The 27,544-nt window shown below is 50.8% G+C and overlaps 1 protein-coding gene across 2 annotated transcripts in view; it reads right to left on the bottom strand.

Moving 5' to 3' along the window:
- The window catches only part of Srl (sarcalumenin), a 47,815-nt gene that overhangs the window by 13,141 nt on the left and 7,130 nt on the right, over positions 1-27,544 (bottom strand). Inside the window, exon 1 of one of the 2 annotated variants that reach the window (XM_042698467.1) lies at positions 27,013-27,084. The exons of the other annotated variant lie outside the window; for it this stretch is intronic. Coding sequence (XP_042554401.1) covers positions 27,013-27,073 — 61 coding nt within the window. The 5' untranslated portion in view covers positions 27,074-27,084. Of the gene's footprint in view, positions 1-27,012; positions 27,085-27,544 lie in introns of those variants that run through there. 2 annotated transcript variants of the gene reach the window in all.

Here is a 27,544-nt window from a genome sequence, read left to right as displayed (position 1 = left end):
CTGGAGGGGCCGCATCTGCATAAAGCGCCCTTTCTTTCTCCTCTAGACTTGCGTCTCCAGCAGAGAAATGATTCTCCAACAAATTGCCAACATCTTCTGTGCCACCCGAAGCAGGGACTTGCAGTTCTAAATGATTAGAACATGATTGGTCAGTTCACAGGGTTGGCACTTGCGCTGCTTCTCAAGAGTCTACGCAATCTAGCTCCCTCTCCTGGGAGGGTGTGTGTGTGTCTGGCGCCCTCCCATAGATCCGGGAGTTAGACTGACCTGCTCTCCAGAAGTAAAGGAGTTAGTAGCTGGCTGCACTAAGCAGAGAACCCCCTCACCCCCAAAACCCTGACGCTGACCCTCCAGTCTCCCCCACTGAGGTCCCAATGATTGTTTATAGATGGAAACTTGGGTGAGCCCTTCCAGTCCCCCCTCAACCTTGCTGACGAGGCACGTGCAGCCTGGCTCACGAGGAGCTACTTCCAAGGTAGGACAAACACTTGTACATTCCACCGGTTGTCAGTTCCTAGAGTCATTAACTAGCAAGCTTTTTATACTACTATCAGCAAAGGGGTGAAAACAGGTGTTTGCAGGCTAGATAATCTTAGGTTACAAGGCAAAGTACTTAGGGGATTACTTGTGGCTCTCAACCTTATTAAGTCACACATCTAACCCTGTCCCCTTAAGGGCAGGCATTTGCTGGCCTTGCTACCTCAGATTAGAGGGGACAGGGCCTGAGAGGAGATATCCAAACAGGGCCTGGGCTTTCCAGTGGCCTCGGCCAACCTCTCCTGAGGGGGAATCCCCTTCTAAGGGCTTGTAACTTTACTAGGAGAGCAGAGGGCACAGGAAAAGCAGGCAGGAGAGAGCAAGCAGCAGCCCAGTCTGTGCCAGGGTCAAGTTTAATGTCGCTGAAAAATGAGGTGAGAAGCAAGGGTTGGGCCCATCCTTCCTGCTCCTCCCGCTCAGACTGGGCTCTATCTTGGGAGGAAGCCTACCCTGGGAGGGCAGTGCAGGCACGGGGGATGCAGAGGCCTCAAGGGTCCTGACTTGGAGTGGCGGAGGCAGCCTGTATTCCCCTTGCCTCTCAAAGCCTCTTGCTCCCCCTCTCTGCTAGAGATACGCCTTCCCAGGCTAAGCCTATGGCTGTCCTCTCTGACTCCATAGGCAAAAGGCTCTCCATCTTAGGGTAACCCCTTGCCACTTCTCACAAAGCTGGGGTAGCCTCTGCGCATCAGGAGCAAATAGCTTCTCATTGATTTCCACGGCCAACCTGTGTCAACCTCAGAAAGACAGGGAGCTCTAGGGCCTTTGTTAGAAAGGAGCCCTGTATATTCATGTAGAAGACTTTCCCTTTAACCCTTTAATTGACATGACCCCACTTAACCTCCCTGATGACTGCCAGACTGATTTTAGAGTCAAATTTGGATTGCCTCAGACACAAGGCTAGCAGGTGGCTCTGGGGTGACCAGAACCCAGAATTGCCAACTTCTGGTCTGTACCAGGTCCAGGGGCACGGGGAACCCCTTTCCCCTAAGACCTCAGCCTCTGCCTGCATGTGCCTGCACTCCACGATCATGTTCCTGGCTCCTGAATAGCAGGAACCATGTCTTAATTCTGTGTTTCCAGGGTCTGCAGGCCCCTGCCTTTCCCACAAAAAGTCTGTGGTTACATGCGAGTTCCAGTATGTTTTCCTGGACATGGAGCTGGAGGTCATGCACGTAGATGTTCTCATTAGCGCCTAAACACTTCTAAGTCCTGGTTTCTTCAATCTCTAGCTCCCCAAACTCTCACCCCTGGAGGGGAATCCATGGCAGAAACCTGGTTTGTCCCAAGGAGACTAGTAATCCTCTGAGCAGCAAGATTAAATACCATACAAGATACGTTTCTGCCAAGTAATACAAAAATGTTATTCTCTGTGCTGGATAGTACAATATGTTACTTGCTTTTTGGAAATCAAGTATTTATGTTGCCTTGTTTTATAGGTGAGGAGACTGGAACCAGAGTCATGGAAGGTTCTACCAATGTCATGTGACAGGAGGACCAGCAGCCTCAACCTGGGAGCTTCATGGAGATGCACATCTCAGATTCCAGCCCAGACCTATTGATGAGACCTTTCCTTCAACCAGATGCTCAGGTGATTCATTTACATGTTTATTTGAACGGTGCTGGCTTACACCACCCCAAAAATCTGCCTCTTCCTGTGGTTCTCAGCAATGACAATAGGTTAAGGGTCATCTGATTGTTACATCCCAAAGTCCCTCTTCTTCCTCAGTAGTTCTGATTTAAATAATCCAGGGTGTGGTCCCCTCAACAGGACTTTAAAAAAATGAGCTGGGAAGGTGGCTCAGTGGTAGAGTGCTTGCCTTGCATGCATGAAGCCCTGGGTTCGATTCCTCAGCATAAACAGAAAAAGCCGGAAGTGGTACTGTGGCTCAAGTGGCAGAGCACTAGCCTTGAGCTGAAGAGCTAAGGGACACCGCCCAAGCCCAGAGTTCAAGCCCCACCAAAAAAATGTTCAGTAATTCTAATACACAAAGTTGCAAACCACTGCAACTGTCAAGACAAATAATCCTGACTCACAGCCTCCTGTTTCAAGCCCTTCCCCATTGGAAGGATGACTCCAAAGTTGAGGTGGGTCTCCCCAGACCTGGCTTTTGCTCTTAGAACAGCAGCAATTGAGGCTTTACCCTGGGCAATCTACTTCCTTCTATAGGTTCCTGATGTCGGGTAATGTCGATGGCTACGACGAGGAAGATGGCGTGGTGGTGACAATGATGCTGGTGATGACTGTAGTGGTGATGCTGATGATGACATCCTTGGTGATGATGATGGCACTTTGGTGACGAGGGGACAAAGGTGACAAGATGAACGGCCTGTGGCTCTGATCTCCTATATAACATTTCCAATATTCTCAAGAGTCCCTGGTGGGAGTAAGAGGCCTACATACTCCCACGGGGCACGAGGACCCCAGATGTTGGGGGTTTACCATGACCTCACACTACTGTGTCTTTCCACTCCCGGGCCCTGGACAGGACCGTGTATACATTCACATTTACATCCACATCCTTCCCATCTTGGGGCCAAACTTTCCCTGGCCTTCTGCTCAACAATTTGGAGTGAAAAGGACTGAGGATGGCTGGGTGCCACTGGTTCACGCCTGTAGTCCTAACTACTCAGAAGGCTGAGATCTGAGGATTGGGGTTCAAAGCCAGGGCAGAAAAGTCCTCTTGAGACTCTTATCTCCAATTAACCACTCAAAAACCAGCAGTGGCTTTGTGGCTCAAGTGGTAGAGCCCTAGCTTTGAGCACAGAGGCTTAGGGACAGGGCCCAGGCCTTGAGTTTAAGCCCACAACTGACAAAAAAAAAAAAAAGAATGAGGATGATGGTTTCATATCCTGTGACCTTCCTTTCCTGGCTAAATGTAACTTCTCTGACAGAAAAAAAAAAAAAATCTCTCAATGAAACTGTCCTATTGGGCCCTCCAGAGCTCAACTTCAGGAAGCAGCTGGGCCCAGCAGACCCAAGTTTGTCCTGGAAGACATGTCTGATAGTTGGAGAGTCAACCATCATGGGTGGTTCAATTCTCTAAGATCTAAGGCAGCCCATGTCCTTTCCTCCCTCTTTCCCTGGCCTCTCCAGACTCTTGGTGAAGCCCCAGTTGCTGGAGCTGGAGGCGTGAGAGGGCACAGAGGTCCTGATGAAATGAGTCTGGGTCCATCTCAGGACATGAACTACAGTACTGCGTGTGCTGCTGCCAAGCTAGCCACCACCGCCCCTGGACAGGCCTGGGTGCTGACGTCAGGACCCACGAATAGCAGGCCCCCTGCTTGGCCCCAGAGAGCAGGCACAGCCCTAAGTCCTGACAAGCTGGGCCCCCGGCCTACTCAGAGCCGGCCGAGCGCTGCACAAGCCAGTCCTGCCTCTCTCCAGGTGTCCCCTCCGCATCAGCCCTCTGCCAGCCGCCCCACAACCCCTACAATAGCTCTGGGCTATGCTCAGTTCCTCTCTCCTCTCCCTGCTACTGGCAAAAATGCACCCTGAGTTTGTTTCCTCAGCTTCTCTCTTATTCCACGGCACTTTCCATTGATTCAGAGAGCTGTGGAGTTGCTAGTGGCCCTTGAGTCCAACTGAAGAAGAGGAAGCTCTGGCCAGGGAAAGGTGCTTAAAAGGCCTGCCTTGAGGACAAGGTCAGGCTAGGACACTGCCATATCTGTGGCCCTGAGTCTGGAGCACCCCAGATGGTTTACTTGCTAGGGTTCTAAAAGAATTCCTTAAGCAGAGAAGGAAGACAAAAACCATTTAGGGGTCTGGGAATATGGCTTAGAGGTAGAGTGCGTGCCTAGTATACATGAGGCCCTGGGTTCAATTCCTTAGTACCACATAAATTAAAAAAAAAAAGGACTGGGAAGGTGGCTCAGTGGTAGAGCGCTTGCCTTGCATGCCTGAGGCCCTGGGTTCCATTCCTCAGCACGACATAAGCAGAAAAAAAAAAGCCGGAAGTGGCACTGTGGCTCCAGTGGTAGAGCGCTAGCCTTGAGCTGAAGAGCTGAGGGACAGCGCCCAGACCCAAAGTTCAGCCCCACAACCAGACTCCCCTAAAATAAATAAATAAAAATTAAATTAAAAAATCACTTAGGGCAGGGCACTGGTGGCTCACGTCTGTAATCCTAGTTACTCAGGAGGCCGAGATCTGAGGATCACGGTTCAAAGCCAGCCCAGGCAGGAAAGTCCATGAAACTCTTATCTCCGATAAACCACCAGAAAACCAGAAATGGCGCTGTATCTCAAGTGGTAGAGTGCTTGCCTTGAGCTGAAGAATGAGGGACAGTGCTCAGGCCCAGAGCTCAAGCCCCATGACCAACAAAACAAACAAAAAAATTACTTAGGGCTAGGTGCTGGTGGCTCACGCCTGTAATTCTAGCTACTCAGGAGGCTGAGATATGAGGATCACGGTTCAAAGCCAGCCTGGGTAGGAAAGTCAGTGAAACTCTTATCTCCAATAAACCACCAGAAAACCAGAAGTGCTGCTGTAGCCTTGAGAGCGCTAAGCCTTGAACTGAAGAGCTGAGGGACAACACTCAGGCCCAGAGTTCAAGTTCCACAACTGACAAAAAAAAAAGAAGGCTGAGATCTAAGGATCTCAGTTCAAACCCAGGTCAGGCAGAAAGGTCCCCATGAGACTCTTATCTCCAATTAACCATTCAAAAACTGGAAGTGGCGCTGTGGCTCATAATGGTAGAGCACTAGCTTTGAACAAAAGAGCTGAGGGACAGTGCTCAGGCCCTGAGTCCAAGCCCCTCAACTAACAACAATAACAAAATCACCTAGGGTTAGTTTCCCTCTCTGTACTATCTGCCCTCCTTGGATCCATCACCCCACTCTTTAGAGGGGGACCAGTGGAAGGAGACTGACAATCACAACTCCCTTCCTCTCCCTACCTGTCCTTAAAAATACCTTCCGCTGGTCTCCTCTCTGTCCTTTTCTCCACCATTCCAAGAAGCCTACCTTATGGGATCTTTTCACAGGTGAGGCCCAGGCTAGATCCTGTCCCATCCTTGCTACAACTTCGTGGCTCCAAGGTAGGTCTGTATTGTGTTATTCTTTGATCCTCCTCACCGCCCTCTCAGGCAGAAAAGGCAAGAACCATCAACCTCTTGTGCAATGAGGGAGTAGGCCCAGAACAGGTAAGAGGTCCGCTAAGCAAGCCATTCCAGCAGAGCTCCACCCAGGGTTGGGGAGTGGGGTGCACTGGCAGACTTTCAACCACAGAGCCCAGGCTCTACTGTTGGGCCACTGGGTAGATGTGCATTTCACAAGGTAATTTAAAGACCACTGAGGCCTAAGACTTTCCATCCCAACTCTTCCTCAATACTAAGTGCCAGGGAGCACTGTTCTGAAGTCAAAAGTGGAGATGTGCAGGACCCAAAAGCTTTCATTTCGTTGCCGTTTCAAGTACACATCAGTGTAAACTCCATCCAACCTGCCCAAGGCTCCACAGCAGAGATTCCTAACAAAGATCTGCTGAAGGTATTCTTCCACAGGACCTCTCATCCATTTGGACCAAAACCAGGGTGTCCAAAGTTGTATAAAGTACAATACCTTCTGCCATCACTCATAGTTATGCAAATTAGTCATCAGTAATAAAACCCTAGGCTGTGCCTGGATCCATGAGTCCCAGGGTGTCAGGACCCCAGCCCTGAGGGGCAGAGGAGTCCCAAGTCATCCACCGCTTTCCCCTAGCCCATGCATCAGCTTCTTACAGGCTGGGTTTCCAGTGCAGCTCAGAGCACGTCAGAACACAAGAGTCCGTGAAGCCGGGGTAGCAGCCTGACCTTTCCTTCTTCTGGATCTTGTCTCTGAACACTCTTGGACTGGGCGGTTGTACGTCAATGGTGTCTTCCGCTGCCTTTCTTCTGCTTGACCTAATTCTACAAAGTAAATATTCATGGCCCAGGGCCCTTTGTTCTTCCATGTCTTAGATGAAGCCTTCATCTGATAATTTGGGATGGATGATGGCCCTAAGGACCTCAGCAGGGAAGTATTTTCCAGAAGACAGGTTGTCTACATCCCCCGAGGACCCACACCACCCCCTCTGGCTATTCTTTTTGGCCTTCACCTCTTCTTCCAGACAAGAGTGTCAAAGCACGGTGGAAGAGTCAGCCATTTTTTTGGAAGGTTTCTTTGGCTTCCTGACGAAGCTTCTAGACTCCAGGCTAATCCCACCAGGACAACTTGTCCCTGGCTGGACTGCAGCCCTAAAATGATTCACCCAGGGGATAGGATACAATGGTGAAAGCAGTTATCAAAGAGAACCTTTGGATCTGGAAGTTGAAGAGATCATCTCAAAGATCCCCAGTCTAATTACTAATGAGCAAAAGAAACCCTGAGCAGGGCACTGGTGGCTCACAGAGGCTGAGATCTGAGGACCACGGGTCAAAGCCAGCCTGAGCAAGTAAAGTCTGTGAGACTCTTATCTCCAATAAACCACCAGAAAGACCAGAAGTGGTGCTGTGGTTCAAATGGTAGAGTGCTGAAGAGCTGAGGGACAGTGCCAAGGCCCAGAGTTCAAGCCCTATGGCCGACAAAACAAACAAACCAAAAACAGAAACCCTGAAAACTGCTTGTCCCAAGGCCACCAGGCTCAGTGGCTGCCTCTAGAGAACCCAGCTTTCAACCATCTCTAAACTAACCCCATACTAGGCCATATTCCCATCTCCATACCCCACCCTCTCCGACGATGGCCACAGTTTTGTTTGCTTTAGGGCAGTGGCTTTTTAAAAAATTATTTATTTAATGTGCAACCATTTCTTTTCTCCTTTTTTCTTTTTGTGCCAGTACTGGGGCTTGAACTCAGGACACTGTTGGAGCTCTCCTGTGACCTTTTCACTCAAGGCTGGTGCTCTATCACTTCAGCCATGCCTGCAGGTTCAGAAAATGACTTCTTAGCCCACCGAATCCTTCGTCATTTTACAGAGAATCAAAAACTAGGCACTATGGCTTTTATTTATCATCTCCTGCCTACTCAGGAGACTGAGATCTGAGAACTGATGTTCAGAGTCAGCTTGAACAGATAAATCCATGAGGCTTTTCTCTCCAAATAACCAGGGGAAAAAAAGCCTGAAGTGGAGGTATGTTTCAAGTGGTAAAGTGCCAGATGTGAGCCAAAAGCCAAGCAAGAGCAAGAGACCCTGAGTTTAAGCTCCAGTATCAGCATGCACACGGGCATACACACACACACACACACACACACACACACTCACACACACACACTCACTCACACACACACACACACACACACACACACACAGAGTACTGAAGACTTCAACACAATTGTTTTTAACTTACAGAGAACAGAGTATTGACAGCATAACTTTATATCTCCACCTCATCCCCAATTCTTTGGATAATTGCTTTGAGAGGTACAGAGAGAAATTGCTAGAAGTCCCACAATCACACACTTATACCTATCATATATGCCTAGAGGTTTCCAGAGTACAGATGAAAAGCAAAGATGTTTGGAAGAAGCAGAATGTTAAGTCCTACCACTCAGCATAAACTGGTTGTTAGAAGAGATACTCTATTGAGCAACCAGCACAGAAACCCTTGCGAGGATCTTTGAGCAGTAATCTTCTCCATTTGGAGGAGCTACATGGTAAGAGGAGGAAGGAGGGAATGCTCAGGCCAGATTCTGAGAGATGGAGGCAAGTAGCCAGTTCCCTCATCTCTCAGTCTGAAGAGATCCAATCTCTTGGGATCCACAGGGAGAGATATACTTGAAGGGCTGATGGCTCAACTTTTGGCACCAAGCAAGAGAAGATACACAGTAAGCAGATAACCTCTGCTAGGACGCCTTGAGTTAAAGTCAGAGCCACCGACGCTTGGCCGAACCATGTATTATTCCCCAACCTAGAAGAAGGGAAGTCTGCTTGATTCTTTGGATTAGAAAGCCTAGTAGATCTGACAACCCCTTCCCCAGCCTGAACCATGACCATAGCCTGAGGCTTTTCTTTGCTGTACCTCACGGGCTAAGGAAGCTTCTGGCCCCTCAACTGAGAGACGAGTTCTCTCTGGATGCCCTTGGAAGTCAGGAGAGCTGAGCTCTGGCCCTTGCTGCTTTACCAGCTGCTATGACCTTGGGTTTCTCCTTAATCCTCCTGTACCCAACTGTATCCCTCCAGAAAATACAGATCATAATATCTGCTTTGGCAAATGCCTCAGGGTGTGTGCAACATCAAGTGATGTTGAAAAGCTTTCAAATGTCAACCATGATAACCAGTATTTCCTAGAAGAACAAAAATACCTCGCCAAAAACCCAAATTCAGAGTGGCCAAAACAGAACCTGCTTCAGGCCAGAGTCAAGCCGGCTCACTCTTCCTCTGTTCAGTCAAGAGGCCAGGGGAGACTTTTCTGCCCAGCCCCTTTCTCTACTGCTGCCAACTACAAGTCTCTCGGGCAGGGTTTGTAAGGCGCCTGGGGGAACCGGGCTCTCTTCTGAGCCTTTGGCTGGTCTGGAGACAGAATCCGGCCTGGACTGTAAGTACTCCCAGAGACCACGAGAACATCCTGCTGAGCTCAAAATAAATAATATAAAATAAAAAACAACCAAACTCTCTCTCTGAGACACTTATCTCCAATTAGGTAACAAAAAACCAGAAGTGAGCCGGGCGCTGGTGGCTCACGCCTGTCATCCTAGCTACTCAGGAGGCTGAGATCTGAGGATCGCGGTTCAAAGCCAGTGCGGGCAGGAAAGACCGTGAGACTCCTATCTCCAATAAAACCACCAGAAAACCGGAAGTGGCGCTGTGGCTCAAGTGGTAGCACGCTAACCTTGAGCAAAAGAAATCAGGGACAGCACCCAGGCCTGAGTTCAAACCCCACAACTGCCAAAAAGAAAAGAGAAAAAGAAATTAAGTAGTCCAAACAGCATAGTGATATTTTCCTATAATTCCGTTACTCTGGAAGTGGAGGCAGGCGGTCACAAGTTCAAGGCCAGTTTTGGCAAAGTTAATGAGACCTTAACTCAAAAAAAGGGTGCAGGCTGGGAGCATACCTCAAGTAGTAGAACATGTGTCTAGCACGCTTGAGGTCCTCGGTTCAATCCCTAGGACTAAAGACAAGCTCTTTTCCTCCCTGGTGTGCCTGGACTTGCTCATTTGTTCCACCAGTTGTCTCCAGAAAGGATGCTAGGCCAGAGGCACCAGAGTAGACCTGAGGTCTGGCGGGTTCCCATAGCATGGTTCTGTGTGGAGGATTTTAGGAAGAAATTGGCTGAGATTTAAGCTGCAGCCTTTGCCAGAAGGTCTGTGGGATTCCCAGCGTTACCATAAGAATGCAGGGAGGATCTTGCTATGGTCTCTACCAGAAGACAAAAGACAGTCCCACCAGGATAGTATGAAGTCAGCTCTTAACTATCTCTGTTTGGGACAATGAGGCCACAGGATGTGGAACCAAAAGAACCCTCCATAGAATGGAGCAAGGAAAGAATCTCCATCTTTGGTGCGTTACCAACAGCACAAACTCAAAGAAGAAACCTGCTTAGTGGGTAGAACACCACAGGCCAGACGTCTAACATTCAGAACACATGAATGGGGCCACTCTAGAAATCTCATGTCTGCTTTGGTTGCTAAAGCCTCTGGTTTATGTCCCCAAATGGCCTGAACCCCTGAACCTCGGATCCATGGGACGCATTTCTCAGGCCAGACCCCTAAGGCTGCTCACAGCTCTCTGGATGTGGTATGAGTCCAGGGAAGTCATTACAGGCAGGTGAGCTGGAGAGAGCAGCCTTCTGTGGTGGCTCATCACGAGCCTGAGTTTCCTATGTCCCATCCCATCTTCTCTAATATTGAAACTGGATGAGGCTCTGGCCACCACAGAGCCCTTGGGGCCATTATGTAGTTTTCCTTTGGCAGCCTCGTCGCCATGCAGAGGGCCAGGGCAGGCCATCCACTCCTCAGTTCCCACGGGGCTCATCCTGGAGAGAGAAAGGTCAAAGCCAAGGGCACTGCTGGAGCAAGTGCACATTCCACGCTCTCTCACACGTAGCCTCCCGCAGGCTACACTGGAGGGGCTCGGCAGGCAGCCCTCAGGGCCCTCTCGTCTAGATGAGGCTGAGAGCCTGCACAGAGGGCTGAGCGCTCTCTTGTGTTAGCGTCCTCGGGCTGGGATAACGAAGTGCTACAAACTTAATGTCTTCAAAGGATAAAAATTCATTTTCTCGCAGAGATCAGAAGCCTGGGCTAAAGCATCAACACAGCCATGCTCCCTCTGAAGCTCATAGGGCAAGACTCGCTTTGCCGCCCCAGCTCCTGGTGTCTTCTAGCAATCCCCAGCTTACAGCTACCTCCCCCCAGTCTCGGCCGCCATCTTCACAGGACCTTCTCCTCCATCTGAGTCTCTTCTCTTCCCCATAAGGAAAGCACCATACTGAATTAGGGGTCATAGTTTCTCCAGGAGGACCTCATCTTAATAAACAACATCTACTCCCAAATAAAGGTCCTATTGTAAGGCACTTGGATTAGGACATCACTATATCTCTTTGGGGAGCACAATCCAACCCATGATAGATGTCCGGATGCTGTCGTGCCTGGAAGGTCCTCCTCTTTCCCAATAGGAGCCAGGCTCACCTGATCCCTGTTGCTCAGCCCGTGTTCCCATCGCACTGCTCATAATGCCTTCTGGTTCCAACCACTTCAATTGCACAGATCCCTTTCCCCAGCCTCAATCTGCTCATGTCTGAGATTGTCCACATTGAGGAAAGTGACAGACCCTGCCTTCCGTGGCAGTGACCAGAAGTGACATGGAATGGATGGATGAATAGCTGGATACGTGGAAGAGCCGTGCAAGTGTGTCCTACTTTCTCTTTCAGCTTGAAATCTCTAGGTCAAGGACTATCCTAGTACCTCTTTAGGTCCCCACAAGTTCTTTAAATAGTACTGGGCATAGGGCTGGCAAGGTAGCTTAGTGGTAGAGTGCTTGCCTAGCATGCATGAAGCCCTGGATTTGATTCTTCAGTACCACATAAACAGAAAAAGCTGGAAGCGGTGCTGTGGCAAGTGGTAGAGTGCTAGACTTGAGCAAAAAGAAGTTCAGGGACAGTGCCCAGGCTCTGAGTTCAAGCCCCAGGACTGGCAAGAAAAAAAGATATTGGACATAGACTCTTGCTGTTCACAGTTACAGAATTAATGTTTTCCTTTGGTTTTGGGCAGTACTGGGGTTTGAACCTAGGGCCTCATGCTTGCTAGGCTGGCATTCTACTGGCTTAGCCATGCCTTCAGTCATTTTTTACTGGTTATTTTTAGGATAAGGTCTCACATCCACCAAGGAAACGCATCTAAGCTTCAATTTTAGGCTTCCTGTCATTGCTAGGATCACAGAAGCATGTCCCATGTCCAGCTGCCCTCCATTGAGACACAGTCTGAGGACTGGAGCAGCAAGTTCCCATCCCACCAACAGCCTCCAAGGTAACTGGGATTACAGGCATGAACCACTAGCACGCTGCCACAGAATTATTCTTTTTTTTTTTTTGTCAGTCGTGGGGCTTGAACTCTGGGCCTGGGGCACTGTTCCTCAGATCTTCAGCTCAAGGCTAGGGCTCTACCACCACTTGAGCCACAGCACCACTTCCGGTTTTCTGGTGGTTTATTGAAGATCAGAGTCTCACGGACTTTCCTGCCTGGGCTGGCTTTGAACCGCAATCCTCAGCCTCCTGAGTAGATAGGATTACAGGTGTGAGCCACCAACACCTGGCAACTGCCACAGAATTATTTTTTTTTGGGGGGGGTCCGGTTGTGGGGCCTGAACTCTGGGTCTGGGCGTTGTCCCTCAGCTCTTCAGCTCAAGGCTAGCACTCTACCACTTGAGCCACAGCGCCACTTCCGGCTTTTTTCTTTTTGCTTATGTGGTGTTGAGGCATCGAACCCAGGGCCTCATGCATGCAAGGCAAGTGCTCTACCACTGAGCCACCTTCCCAGCCGACAGAAATTATTCTAAGGAATCAATTTCACTCAGGGTGAGTTCCCAACCAGTCTCCTGAGTGCCAACCTCACTGCAACCCCAGCCCTTAGGCTGATCCCAGCTCCTAGTTCAATGCTCACCCTTGAGGCCTGTCCCCTAGGAATCCCTCCTGAGGGATTCCTGATTTGGGTGTGCTGCTCTTGTTTGAACAGCACTTATGTGATGGCCTTTGTCCCCAGAGGAAGAGCAGGTAGTCAGCTGGGACTTGGTATATATCCCCACACGGTAAGCACCTTGCATGCACTGAGAGAGCCTAAGAACGATAAGCCTCTTCTCCTACTCAGCGCTTCTCTGAGCTGCTCCAGGGTCATCGGCAAAAGGACCAAGAGGAGCTCAGCGGCCTGTTCCCTAGACCCTGTGTGCCACACCCGGGGTGGGGGTAGGGGGGCAGGCAGTCCTCAGGAACCTTCATAACAAGCTCCCAGGGGATCCTCACACACACAAATTTCTAGCCAAAGAACGACCCAGTGCTTGGGTCTCCACTTGCAGTTTACACTTCATCTCCAGGTGCACAGGCTGCTAACTGAAACGGAACCCCAATCAGCTCTAGGGGCCATCCGCAGGTCTGGCTATGGCTGGCCTTGACAGACCCATAGGGCAAAGGAACAGGAGTGGCCAGGAGTCCTGGGCCTTTGCAAAACCTGCCCATGGACAAAGCCCTGGTGGTCAGGCAGAGCTGCCCAGGGGGCCTGGGAGAGGCGCAGCCCTGGGGATTTTGCAAGAGGAAGAAGAAAAAGACGAGCATGAGCTTCAGGGCTCTGAGTTCTCTCCCCTCATCAGCATTGCAACCTCTGACAAGTAACTGAACTTTCCTGGGCCCCTTTCATCAGTGATAAAACAGCCAGTACCACCCTGCCCTCATCCTCATTCCTGGTGCCATTTCCATCTCAGCCACCTCTCCACCGCCTGCAGGGTCTCCAAACTCCTGCAGAGCCCTCTGGTGGCCCGGCCTCTCCGGCCCTGACTCTCACACACATCACCTTGTCCAGCCGCTTGAACTTACTCTTCCTTGACCACCCCAGGCACGCGCCTGCCTCACGGGTTTGGGTGTGCCTTCTGCTGAGAATCTTCTTCCCAGAAAGCTACCTGGCCCACTCCTTCCCTTCTCATCTTTGTTCCAATCTTGCCTTCTATAAGGTTTTCCACAGCTACCTTATCAAAGGCTTTTCTTTTCCTCTGCTGCGTCTGCCATCTTCTAATAAAGCACATAAGTTATCTATTTAATTTCTTGTCTGTCAGGGATTTTGTATCCTTTCATCTATCCATGAATGGATGAATGGATGGATGTAGAGGTAAACAGATGGGATATGGATAAGTGGATGGATAGAAAATTAAAGGACGGATGGATAAATGGGTAAGTGGATGGGAAAGGGATACATGGTTAGGAAATGCATGGATAAGTAGATGGATAGATGGATGATGGCAAAATGAAAGGCCTTTGCTCAATTCAGTAGCAAGGAGTTCCAAAAACTAAGAGCATCAAGATTCAAAGCAAAAGAGCAGGGCACAGGTTAGGAAGCTGGCTCAATGGTAGAGTGCTTGCCTCATATACATGAGGCCTTGGCTTCAATTCCTCAGCACCACGTAAGCAGAAAAAGCCGGAAGAGGTGCTGTGGCTCAAGTGGTAGAGTGATAGCCCTGAGCTGAAGAGCTGAGAGACAGCGCCCAGGCCCAGAGTTCAGACACCACAACCAATTTTAAAAAAAAAAAGAGCAGGGCACCCGAGGCTCACGGCTGTAATCCTAGATACTCAGGAGACTGAGATCTGAGGTTCGTGGTTCAAAGCAAGCCCAGGTAGAAAAATTAAGACTCTTTATCTCCAATTAACCAGAAAACCAGAAGAGGCATTGTGGCTCAAAGTGGTACAGTGGCAGCCTTGAGCAAAAAAAGCTCAGGGACAGCGCCCAGGCCCAGAGTTCAAGCCCCAGGACCAAAAAAAAAGATTCACAGCCAGTGAAGTGGTAATTAAGCTGTGTGCCCTCAGGACAGTTCATTTAACCTCTGCAGGCCTCCTTCTCAAGTGGTTAAAGGACCCTAGGAAGAGCTGCTTTCCTAGCTCATTGTCATGTAATGGCCAAAATACTGAGTTGCTAGCCAAAGCTCATTCTCTCAAAAACATTAGTGTCTGACTTCAGTGGAGATGGGGACCCAACAGACACTGAGTAGTTGCTCACTTGGATGAGATACTACAGAGAAGCCACCGCAGGTGTGTAAAGGGACCAGTGACTGTAGTCAGCAGGGTGGGAGATCCAGATAGAGGAAAATACCTTCAGGCTCAGGAGGAAGACTAGATTCCTTGAGCCAGATCTCTGGGATCACCAGTGAACATTTCTGAGCTGGGAAGAAGTAGAAACCAAGCTCTGAAGATTCTCTGTCCTTCCCCTACTCAACTCCACCCCTCAAAAAAGCAAGCAAGCAAGCAAGCAAAGAAAGAAGCCAGGATGTCTCACTGTGACCAGAGTCTAGAGCCGCCTGGACATCCTAGACTCAGGGGACCCCTGCTCTCCACAGTGAGGTGACCCATGTACTCTGCCCTTCCAGTAGGAGATATCTGCTGTGGGCAGACGGGAACCTCTTCCTCAGAAGTCTGTCCCAAGCAATTTCTACAGAAGACTGGGAGGGGCTCCCATCGTCTGCACATCTCCTATCTGGCTCTCACCGAACACGCCAAGACCTGGGAGCTCACGTAGAAAGCCAGCCAGGCCTGGGTTTTCAGCTTCTCAGTCCGTGCTCTTAACATCAGCCCTCCCTCCCTCCCTCCCTCTAACTTCTCAGCAGCTGAGGCACACCAGGGTAGCTACCCTCCTTGCCAGGACCACGGAAAGTTGTGCAGCTGCTTCTGGAATTTTCTGCCCTAGCCAGTTGTCCATACATTCATTCAACACTTTCTCCCTGGGTGTGTCAGCAGAGCTCCAAATTAGCCTCTGGGGCCATCAAGGGAGCTTGCGAGAGCAGGGATGAGCCAGCAGAAGACCATGGCCCAGGAAAAAGAATCAAAAACTACATGTTCAGAGGTACAAACAGTAGGCAGCCTGGACTCCAGGGCTAGGGAACTGCAGTGGGTTGAATGGTGTCCTCTCACACTCATGCCCAACAGGAACTTGAGAATGTGACTTTATTTGGAAATGGTTCTTTGCAGATATAATTAGTGAAGAGGTCATGCTGGATTAGAGCGGACCCTAACTCCAATGTCATCCATGTCCTTATATGCCGAGGAGAGGACACCGATGCACAGATGGAATGTCAGGGATGGCTGGCAGCTGCCAAAGGCTGGACGAGGAAGGGAAGGACCTCCCCGCGGAGCCTTCAAGGCAAGCGTGGCCCTGCCAATATGTATGTTTTGGACTTTGGACTTCTGATCTGTTGTTTGAAGCCATCGAGTTTGGGATCATTTGTTATGGCAACCACAGGAAAATAACACAGGAACCAATACCTAAGTCTGGCCCTATGAGCTCCTGCTGACAACACTATCACACTCAGCCCACTATATTTTTACCAGTCCTGAGGCCCTAGAACCTGCTCCTATCGTTTTGGCACCCACAAACTCTGAAGCTAGCTTGAGGGACACCCCCATCACCACCACAACACCTCTCTGACAATTGTTCCCCATCTATGAGCTCTCAGACTACTTATTTTTAGCCCCTGATTCTACTGGCCTTATATGGCTCTCTGTTCCTCTCCTGTGCATAGACTGCCCCCTCTCCTGGTTTGTAAGCTCTTTGAGGACAGAGAATCCCAAGGATATTAACAGTACTAAGAAGGATCTTGATTGTTCATGTCTGGAACATTTCTGGAATATTTCTGGAAGCGGAGGGCAGCGGTAGCATATGTTCAATGTAAGAACCCACCACTGTGTCATAATCCTTTTTTTGTTGTTGGTCATGGGACTTGAACTCTGGGCGTGGGCACTGCTCCTGAGCTCTTTAGCTCAAGGTGAGCGCTCTACCACTTGAGCCACAGCGCCACTTCCAGTTTTCTAGTGGTTTATTGGACATAAGAGTCTCACAGACTTTCCTGCCCAGGCTGGCTCTGAACCGCAATCCTCAGATCTCAGCCTCCTGAGTAGCTAGGATTACAGATGTGAGCCACTGGTGCCCGGCTCTTCATAGTCCTTTTAAACTTAAAAAGTACCTCCAGAGAATATTTTAAGCATCTGATAGCCATTTTCCTATTTTAGTCACATGACAGCCCCATTCTGTAAGTAGGCAAGTATTAATATCCCCACTTTACAGACAGGAGAACCAGGCACAGAGACCATAAAGGGTCTTGGTGGCTTATTGCACCTTGAAGCGCCATCAATTCAAAAAGGAAATGAAGACAGGAGGCGGAGGGGGGTGGGGGGGTGGGGGGGGGAGAAGGGGAACCACTGCGGGACTTCTAATTCCATCACCATTTGTCCCCAGGCTTGCTCCATTAATCTCTACCTGGCCAGGGTAAGTGCTAGATCCTTTCTGAACTTTTCTAGACCCTCTCCCAGGTTCCAGAGAGCACTTCTGGTCTCTCAGTCTTCTTGGGTAGGTAACAGTCATCTTCCCCCTAACACTTGGAATAAAGGTAGGAGGGAAAAGTGAGTCACCAACAAACTGGCTAGCGTCTCGTGGCAGATGCAGGCATGTAGGGAGGTAAAGCCATCACAAAGGAAATGTGCATGGCTTTGCCAAGCCTTTACCTATTGCCATCTAGGGAAAATTCCATGAGACAACTGAGCAGCCTAACCTCATGGCCTCTTGGAAGAGGATCAGGGGCTGCAGTTTTGGCAGTGACCTGTTAGGGGAAGGAGGGAGGAAAGGAGGGGGCTCCCAAACCCCAGGGCTCTCCTCTGGCTTGGTTCTGGGCTGAGCTCCCAGCTCTACCCACTTCCTGCGAACACAGAACTCCAGGCTAGGCTTTGCTTGCACCTGTTTGAGCTCAGAGTGCAGTCAGTCCCTGCTCTAGAAGGATCCAAAAATATCTAGGAGGCGGGGGAAGAGGGAAGAGTGAGCCAGAAAGGGAACAACTAGGGAGACAGCCACTTGGATCGGCGTTCAAGGCCCCAACCCATCGGGGTGGCCTTATCTCCCCTGAACATGAGCCTCAACATTCTAGCCAAAGCTGTTCTCATCCCTCCCCTGCCAGAGCGGTGCTCTGGACTCCCCCACACCTGGCTCTCAGTACCATCTTCCCATGTCTCTGCCTACACAAATCATCTGCTCATTCATTAGACATTGTTACATGCCCTCCAGTCAGGCAACCACCATTCTAAGTGTTTGTGAATCCTGTACCACAGCGCTCCTTATTTGAAGGAAATCCATTCTAAGCCCCCCCCGTGGAAGCTTGAAACCACAGATAAGGCGACAGATACTGTATTTTTTTCCCTGCTCATACATGCCTATAATAGAGTTTTAATTTATAAGTTAGGCACAGTAAGAGATGGACAAAATAATAATAATATAAAACAGCCAGGCATCAGTGGCTTACCCTATAATCCTAGCTACTCAGGAGGTTGAGATCTGAGGATCGCCGTTCAAAGCCAGCCCAGGCAGGAAAATCTGTGAGAATCTGATCTCCAATGAACCACCAGAAAACCGGAAGTGGCGCTGTGGCTAGAGTGCTTACCTTGAGTTGAAGAGCTGAGGGACAGGGCCCAAGCCCAAAGTTCAACCCCCATGACTTACTATATATATATATACACATATATATATATGTATATATATAGTTTTTTTTTTGTTGTTGTTGTTGTTTTTTGTCAGTCGTGGGGCTTGAACTCTGGGCCTGGGCGCTGTCCCTCAGCTCTTCAGCTCAAGGCGAGCGCTCTACCACTTGAGCTACAGCGCCACTTCCAATTTTCTGGCGGTTTATTGGAGATAGGAGTCTCACGGTGTCTCCTGCCCGGGCTGGCTTTGAACCGCGATCCTCAGATCTCAGCCTCCTGAGTAGCTAGGATTACAGGCGTGAGCCACCAGCGCCCGGCTATATATAGTTTTATATATATAGTTATATATAACAATTATAGCATATATAATACGTAATTTATATACATATAAAACAATTGTAACAGCTTATCACAGAAATGTTAAACTTATGAACTACTTCTCAAATTTTCCATTTCATATTTTCAGACCCTGGCTGATCACAGATCGACCCACAGATACGGCAACCCCACAAACAAGGGGAGAGACCACCTTTCCTACCACGAGAGGGAGCGCACAAGCACGGTGCTCTGTCCTCTCAGAGTTGGCTGTCCAGTGATCACCCCTTACTGCAGGAGCCGCTGACGCTCCGGCCCTCCACGGAGCCCGACCTTCCCAGCTATCCTCTGAACTCCAACCGAGCTTAGGCTGCAGGGGGTGTTAGTTACATTTTTTGTCAGTGCAAGTCATCTCTCCAAATAGAAGGTCAGCTCCCGGGAGGCAGAGACACAACCCATTCCTGCCGGGAACTTGCAGGGCTGACAAGGATCTGAGAGCTGGGCCTCACCTCGCCCACCTCTCATGTCCAATGCCCCACTCCTGCCTGCTCCAGCTCCCACAGCACCCACACTCTCAGCATCACACTCTGCTTTTTTCTTGTTGGTTGTGGGGCTTGAACTCTGGGCTGGACGCTGCCCCTCAGCTCTTCAGAACAACGCAAATGCTCTACCATTTGAACCACAGCGCCACTTCCGGTTTTCTGGTAGTTCACTGGAGATCAGAGTCTCACAGACTTTCTTTGCCCAGGCTGGCTTTGATCCGTGATCCTCAGACCTCAGCCTCCTGAGTAGCTAGGATGACAGGCATGAGCCACCGGCGCCCAGCTACACCCTCCATTTCTTTCTGATCACATTCTAATTCCTCGCTCTCACCTGAGTCTACCCTGCTTTTCCTGACTGAAGGGTAGGCTCCCAAAGAAAGACCTCACCTCATTTTCCAGCACTGAGGACTGGCCCACAGCCCACGGTCACTTGCTGTCCCACATACTTCGAACTGAGGATAGAGACAAGAGCTCTCAACGCTACAGAGGACTCACGGAGAAAAGTCCCTTCTTATTATCTAACACGCTGGCAGTGAGCTTGTGAGCCCACCCCAGCTGGGCTAATAGCCCACCCAGAGCTCTCCAGAACCGCATATAGCAATGGCCACCCTGCTTTCCCATCGTCCCCATCACCCCATCTCAGGAAACGCAGGTTCCTGGAACCAGCTATAATCCCAGATGCCTGGAGGCACAGGAAGGATGGAGAGGTTGAGGCCAGCCAAGGAAAAGTGAGTAAGACCCCAGGCTTCTGGGCTGGTGCACACAGACACGGGCATGGAGGGCTCAGGTGCCCTCAGAGTCCAGCCTTGGGGCAACTCAAGGAGGCCTCCTCTCCGTGCAGCTGGGAGAGGACTGCAGTAAAAGGACCCTAATCAGGGGCTGGGAAGGTGGCTCAGTGGTAGAGCGCTTACCTTGCATTCATGAGGCTCTGGGTTTGATTCCTCAGCACCGCATAAGCAAAAAGAAAAAAGCCGGAAGTGGCGCTGTGGCTCAAGTGGTAGAGCACTAGCCTTGAGCTGAAGAGCTGAGGGACAGTACCCAGGCCCAGAGTTCAAGCCCCACGAACAACAAAAAAAAAAGGACCCAAACCAGGAAGTATAAATGGCTGTTATTCCCAGTCATTTAAGCACCTTAATTCCGATTAAATTTTGACATAATCCTGCCTATTACCTAATGAGCGACAGCTTGACCATTAATTAAATTTACCGTATGACTGAGTTTACTTCTGATTTCATTCTAGCACTTTAATTCTGATTCTCCACCTCTAAGCCTCCCCCACCTCACAACGGAGCTGCCCTGGAAAGGCTTCTCTGGGTAGCCATTCAAATGACTGATGAGTGGTGGGTGTGTCCCCGGGGTGAAGGGGCATGTGGGCACCCTGACTGAGTAAAGCCGCTTGGGACTGGGGAGGGAGGAGGCCTACACCAACTGGGATAAGACTTCCTGATGCTGGAGAAACGCCACAGGACAAAGCGGATAGGAAGGAGATCCTTTCCAGAAGCAGCTACATCTGACTCATCCCGTTCCCTCAATTATCCAAGTCCACTGCTTTCATCTGCTGAACACAGCACACTGGGAGGGGCACAGTGGATACGCAGTTTGTCAGCTCCACAGCTGGGCTTGCCGCAGTTCCAGTTCATTCATTCATTCACTTATTCACTCACTCACCCACTCAGCATCAGGAAGAAGGAAGCCACACCCTACAACTCAGCCCCTTTGCACTCAGAACCAATGCACTATCTATTGCCTTCATGTTGTGATCAAAGGGCTCAGTGAGAACCTGCTCACCAAAGCAATGGGAAATTCCATCTTAGAGATACATCCCTGGAGCTCTGGCCTTCTAGATGAAGACTGCCCAAGCTGCTGAGCCCTTGCCCTCCACTGGGGTGAGGACAGCCTAGCCTCACTGTGGATCACGGCAGTGGGAGCAAAAGACAGAGCCGATGTCAGCATCAGGATGGGAAAGCGAGCACCGCACAGGGTGGGTGCAGTTGGAAGACAGCTCCGGTTCTGACGCCCACCTCAGAAGGCAGGTGTAGGCAGGGCCAGGGTTTCCAAGGAGCCTGGACTCCCAGAGAAGATGCAAGAACACAAGCACGCCCGTCACTCATTCGCCTCATCTGTGCCCCTCGGTATCAAGGGGTCCCTCTTATTAAGGTTAAAAGCCTCACAAATAGGAAAACACTACAGGGAGGCCTGAGCCACAGGGAAGAATGAGAACAAGATCATCACCCAGGTAACTTGAGCCATATGCCTCCTATGTCAACATCCACTTATAGAAAAGCTAAACTAAGCTGGGCACCAGTGACTCAAGCCTGTCATGCTAGCTACTCAGGAGGCTGAGATCTGAGGACCATGGTTCAAAGCCAGCCAGAGCAAAAAAGCCTATAATACTCTTATCTCCAATTAATGATCAGAAAAACTAAATCTCCTCCTAGGGCTGGAGGAACAGCTCAAGTAATAAAGTTGTCCTGAGTTCACACCCCAGTTCCAGAAGAATAAAACCAACTAATTCTAATGAGGGCAAAACATGGGCTTCTCCCGCAGTAAACTCAATAGGTATTTTCTGAATGTAGACCTTAGGTAGATCGGGGTAAGCTCAGGGCACTGTGGCTGGAGTTGGCAGGCTCACCAACATTCACTGAAATGAAAACACTGCCTCATGACTTCTCCAGCCTCTACTTTCAGCTGCCACCTAGTTCTTCCCCAGCAGTGGAGACCAGGATCTAGGCTTGGCTTCCACACCATGAACTCCGGCAACCAGGCTCCCTTAATACCCCACAGAGCTCTTACAATATTAGATTGCTTCCTCCCCGCTGTGACCTTCCATGCCCTCTACAGCAATTCCCCCATAGAGAAAACTGGCTGCCATGGAGTCACCGGGCCTGGCTCTAACCCTTGGTGTCCACCTGCGGTCTCCTCAGAGCTAAGCAGAGCCATGTGATGTGCCCTGTCAGACCTTCTTTAGACCTCTTCTGCCCTCTCAGAGCACCCCAGACTTTGCCATATTCCATCTCTCTCCCCTCTCCCCTTGCCAGTCTTTTCTCCTGCCCAGAATCCTTCCCCACTGGCCCATAAACAGGCTTAGCCTTCTTTAGGCTTGAATTAAAAAAAAAAAAAAATTAGCCGGGCGCTGGTGGCTCACCCTGTAATCCTAGCTACTCAGGAGGCTGAGATCTGAGGATCGCGGTTCAAAGCCAGCCCGGGCAGGAGAGACCATGAGACTCCTATCTCCAATAAACCACCAGAAAACCGGAAGTGGCGCTGTAGCTCAAGTGGTAGAGCGCTCGCCTTGAGCTGAAGAGCTGAGGGACAGCGCCCAGGCCCAGAGTTCAAGCCCCACGACCGACCAAAAAAAAAAAAAAAAAAAAAATTGTCCTTTTTTTTTTTTTTTTGCCAGTCTTGGGGCTTGCACTCAGGGCCTCTGGGGGCCTCCCCGAGCCTCTTCGGCTCAAGGCCAGCACTCTACCACTTGAGCCACAGCACTGATTCTGGTCTTTTCTGTGTATGTGGTACTGAGGACTGAAACCCGGGGCTACATGCATGCTAGCAAGCGCTCTACCACTACACCACCTTCCCAGCCCTATGTCTCCACTTTTGTAAACCCTTCCACCACACATGTGTTACTGGCCTCTGACTCTGGACAATTCCATTTGGGTGTCTGCATCTAAAACTGTGAGCTGTGTGCTCACCAGATTCTCTCACAGCCCATCAGTGACTTCCGGGTTGGCAAAATCTGCCTCTCTGCGATACTGAACCCCACTGACCACCCCCTCCAAAAGACACCCCTTCCCTGGCTCCAGGCCACCATCTCTCCTTGGGTCCCCTTCATCTTTCTGAAGCTCATTTATTATCTCCTTCCTACTCTTCAAGCCCACTATTCTCTTCTCCTCCCTCTCCTCTTTTCTCCTTCTCTCTTTCTCCTCCTCTCTCTCCGCAATGGCTTCCTCAATACCAGCCTTTCTCATCTTTACAAAAATGAATGTAAATTATCCCATTTCTAGATTCTCCTAGGTTCCATCCTACTTTTTTTCTTTCTAACACATGGTCTTGAATATAGCCCAGGCTGGCCTCAAGCTTGTGATCCTCCTGTCTCGGCCTCCTAAGTGTTGGAATGGCAGGCATGTACCACCATGCCCAACCAACGCTACCATTCGAACCACTGTGAGCTTCCCATCCAGATGTCCATGGGCACTGACATGCCTAATGACTCAAACTGCACTTTTAGAGCTGGGCGCTGGTGGCTCACGCCTATCATCCTAGCTACTCAGGAGGCTGAGATCTGAGGATCATGGTTCAAAGCCAGCCCTGGCAGGAAAGTCCATGAGACTCTTATCTCCAATAAACCACTAGAAAGCAGGAAGTGGCGCTGTGGCTCAAATGGTAGAGCACTCACCTTGAGCTGAAGAGCGCAGGGAGGACACCCAAGCCCAGAGTTCAAGCCCCACGACCAACGAGCAACAACAACAAAAAACGCTGCACTTTTAGAATGTGCTCTCCCTCATACTCCCAGTGAGTTGTTTTTTTGTTAGTTTGTCTTTTTCTGGCAAGACTGTTCCTCCAATGACCTAAAGGAAACCCATTAGGGCTCCGTTCTCCGGGCTCTCCAGGTTGAGAAGTCCGGTTGATCTGACCCCAGCTCTCCGATGAAATTACCCCATTTCCCCACTTCCCTGGCTCACCAGAGTCGACATCCTCCTACTTACATTCCTGACGTGGCTGGCTAATCTGATCCCCCTCATTCTTCTTCCTCCAACATCACCAGATGCAGTTTTCCTAAATCCCTCCACGATCACCCCCTGCCCAGAGAATAAAGGCCGCTCCCCAGACTATCGCTCAGGACCCCTCACGCCAACCTTGAGTCCAGAATGGACTTCCCAATGCCCCCACTCCCACATGCCCACCCTCAGCCAAGAGAGAAGAAAGGTTCTTCCAAGCCCCATTCTCTGATTGTTCCCTTTATGTGGAATTTGCTCCCTTCCCGTCATCTTCCATTGACAATCCTGCTTTCCTTGAGACCCTGCGCAGTGTTCCTCATCCTAAAACACTTCCTTATCTACTCAGCTCAAGACAGCCTCCCTGTTTGCTGTGGCTCCTCAATTTCCTGACCCTCATCTATGACACTGATGCGTATCTTTCTGGCACAGGTATAGTACAGAAGGAAGATGCTTCTTCCTCTCTACTGAACTACAAGCATGCCAAGGACAGAATGCCTACCCAAATTCCTTAGTACCACCCCTGTGAAAACCAGCAAATTCAAGAACTAATGAAAGTGGGCAGGGTGTTTGAATGAAGGGCTTGGTGTCCTTGAGTAACTGTATACCTAAGGCCTGCACAGAGCAGACTGGCAGATAAAGGAGAGAAATCTCTGTCTGGCCTGCCATGGAGCAGCTCTTTGACCTTCCTAGTAACAACTTGAGGTGGGACAAAACCAGCATTTCCCAAATTATGGCTCCCTAGGCCACCAAGCCAGTGTGGCAAGCTACAAGTGCGGGACACAGCTTAAGCAGCTGGAAATGCTTCTGGGCTCTACTCTTTCCTGGGCAGAGACCTGTGAGCTCATTTCCTTCCCTCTGCACCTCCCAGGGTGGAAGGCGGCAGTGGGAGGCGGGGAGGAGCCCTTCTTCTGGATACACTGGGGGGGGGGGGTGTGTGTGAAGAGCTTCCTGACAGTCACTTGTGCCTTAGCTGGGCACTTCCAGTATGCACCAAGCCTCCACCATGAAGATGACAGCACGGTAGCAGAGCAGATTGGCAAGTCTGCAGACCAGGGCTGGGCTGGATATGGAGAAGATGAAAAATGAATGAATACAGAATTCCCAGGTCCCCAATCTCTCTACATCAAGCAATAGGAGGGACAATGGGAAGCAAAGCCAAGCCAGCCTTTAGCAGTCACTCCATGGTTTAACCCCAAAGAATGCTTTCTCAGCATGCTACCTTCTCACCCCCAGACTCTAGGGAGTCAGAGGATTGAAAACATCTGGGGAGAGAATGGCGCCGATGGGAGTACATCTGTCACTGACAAGAATGGGTGCTTTCATTTCCCAGTTCTTCCTGGAAAATCAGACTGATGGAATCGTCTCCAGGACTCTTTCCCTGTCCTTGAGCAGCCCTGTCACCATGCCAGCTCCTCAGACCATGGAGAGGAACCCAGGTAATCACAGAGGACTGAGGGCACCAGGCCTGGGATACTGACACGTCTGGTAACAGTGCCACGCTGGCCGGTGGCACTGGTCCCAGGACTAGAGACCAGAAGGGAAAGGGTGCCTGGTCTCCTGGCAGGGAGAAGTAATAATGGGCTGCACAGCTCATCCCCTGGTCCAGAGGGAACATGGAAGCAAAGTGGAGAGAAAGAAAGAGAAGAGAAGCAGACGGTGCAGGCTTGGAGAGAACTTTTGTTCTCCCCAACCAAGGGCAAGCAAAGTGGAGTGGAGTGGGTGGAGTGAAGTGGCGTAGAGAGAAGACATGACCTGTGACCAGGCTGGCAGAGGGTTCCACACGCTAGGAAAGAATGCCATTACGGGAGTGAAGGAAAGCTACTTGAGACCACTCAGGGTGCAGGAGGAAGCCATCTTTATACATACAACCTGCAGCTGGACAGAGTAGCCCTAAGTTTGGGTGGGAACAAGGAGGAAGGCGAGCTTGCTCAGCGGTGGACAGGCAGAGGGAACAAGCACTCAGCACTTGGCCCCAAAAGGAAGCAGCTCAGAGGAAACGCGCATATGTGTGCACGCACACAGGTACACACGTGTACACACACACACACACACACACACACACACATGCCTCTTCTCCCCACAGCAAAAGTCCCAACACAGCCTGTGGAACGTTCTAGATGTCCAGTTTTCTCAGCAGGAGGAAAGATAAAGGATGTCCCTAAAAGGCTAAAAATTCCTGGGGCCCTGCTGTGTGGAAGCTCAAGGTGGCAGCTGGGCTCAGCCCAGCAGAGGGGGGCTGGGGAAAGGGTGGCGATGGCTTGGGCCTCAGGATCCAATTACGTGGCTGTTTCCATACTTAGCCACCTGACAGCCGCTTGGAATACTCACCACCCCACCACCGCAGCCCCACAGGGACCAAATTAACTCCAAGGGCAGACAAGGGCAGGACCCGGCAGCACATGCTCAGGAGAAAGAACCTCAAAGACCCACAAGATGGGGCCCCCACGGTCCCAGGCACAAGGACTAAGGGCTGGTGGAGAAAACAAAGCAGGGAATCATAGATTCCTAGGGGGATCCCGGAACACCTCCCTGAAGCATCCCCAAGGGGAAGCCAGGTCCAGGAGTCTTAGGAACAAGAGAGGTGGCTAAATGATCGGGTGTCCCCTCCGCAACCTATAAATAGCCCCCGTGCTGCAACTCAAGCCAGCGCCTCTGCCACGCAAAGTGCTGAGGTGTCAAAGAGAAGCCAGGGAGCACAGAGCCGAGCCCCCTCCCTGGTGACAGCCCCTCCTGCAGTCTCTTCCCCCAAAATGGGGCCCATTCCTCTTTGGACTCTGGGTCTCATTCCGTTCCCAGCCCATCTCCCAACTCTCAACGCAGTTCAACCATATCCCAACAGACTCCAGCGCTAGCCCGCTGCTCACACAGCGAGGCCCAGCCGTGCCCAGTGCCCCCCTTTATGCTCAGTCATGCAAACCCAAGTCTCCAGCTAGAGCCTCCACCCCAATCTCCCACTGGATGGAAGAGTGAGTCAAATGACCTCTGGCTCTGGGTTACTCTGTCCATCTCAGAGGCTACTCCACAATTAACTTTTGGGGGTACTCATCCCCAGCATATGTCAGCCAGATTCTTCTCTCTGCCTGTGGCCCAGGCCTCAGGTCCATCTGCCTCTTGGGAGCCCCAATCCTGGCCCCATTATCTCCAGTACCTCACTCTCCCCATGGCCTGGCCCAAGAGAGGTGACAAGTGACACCAGCAAAGAACAAAGCTTTGCCATCCGCCCCAGTCCCCCACCCGTGAGATCTCATGGGAGCAGAGGACGCAGTGGGGGTCACTCGTGGGGGGGGCGGGAAGGCATACCTGCTTGTGTTGAGAGCAGGAGCGAGGCCAGGAAGCAGCAGAGCAGGAGCAGCGCCCTCATGGTGACTGCCAAGAGAGCCCAGCTGCTCCTCGCCTCTATTTATATGGTGGGTGCAGGCGGCCGCAGCAGCAGGCGGTGGAGGGCGGGGGAGAAGGGTCACACAGTCACTAGGGCAACAGAGTGGCGGTGATGGGGAAGAGGCCCAGACCCCAGGGCTGCCTCTGGCACCATCCCACGGCAAGGCAGGGCCCAGGGCTGCATTTTCTGCCCTGCCCCCCCGCAGCTCCGGGATCACAAGATGCAGGTCTGATAGGACAAGAATATCGGGAAGTGGCGCTGTGGCTCAAGTGGTAGAGCGCTCGCCTTGAGCTGAAGAGCTGAGGGACAGCGCCCAGGCCCAGAGTTCAGGCCCCACGACCGACCAAAAAAAAAAAAAAAGAATATGGAGAGAAAGTGGGGTGTCTCTTGGGCTGAGGTCCAGGAGTTAGGAATATAAATGCTCCCACAATATACATACAAAGGCTTGACCCA

The sequence above is a fragment of the Dipodomys spectabilis genome, unplaced genomic scaffold, assembly GCF_019054845.1.
Source record: "Dipodomys spectabilis isolate Male_0828 unplaced genomic scaffold, ASM1905484v1 ptg000231l, whole genome shotgun sequence".
In the NCBI taxonomy this organism is placed as follows: Eukaryota; Metazoa; Chordata; class Mammalia; order Rodentia; family Heteromyidae; genus Dipodomys; species Dipodomys spectabilis.
This window is presented reverse-complemented; position numbering and strand designations above follow the sequence as displayed.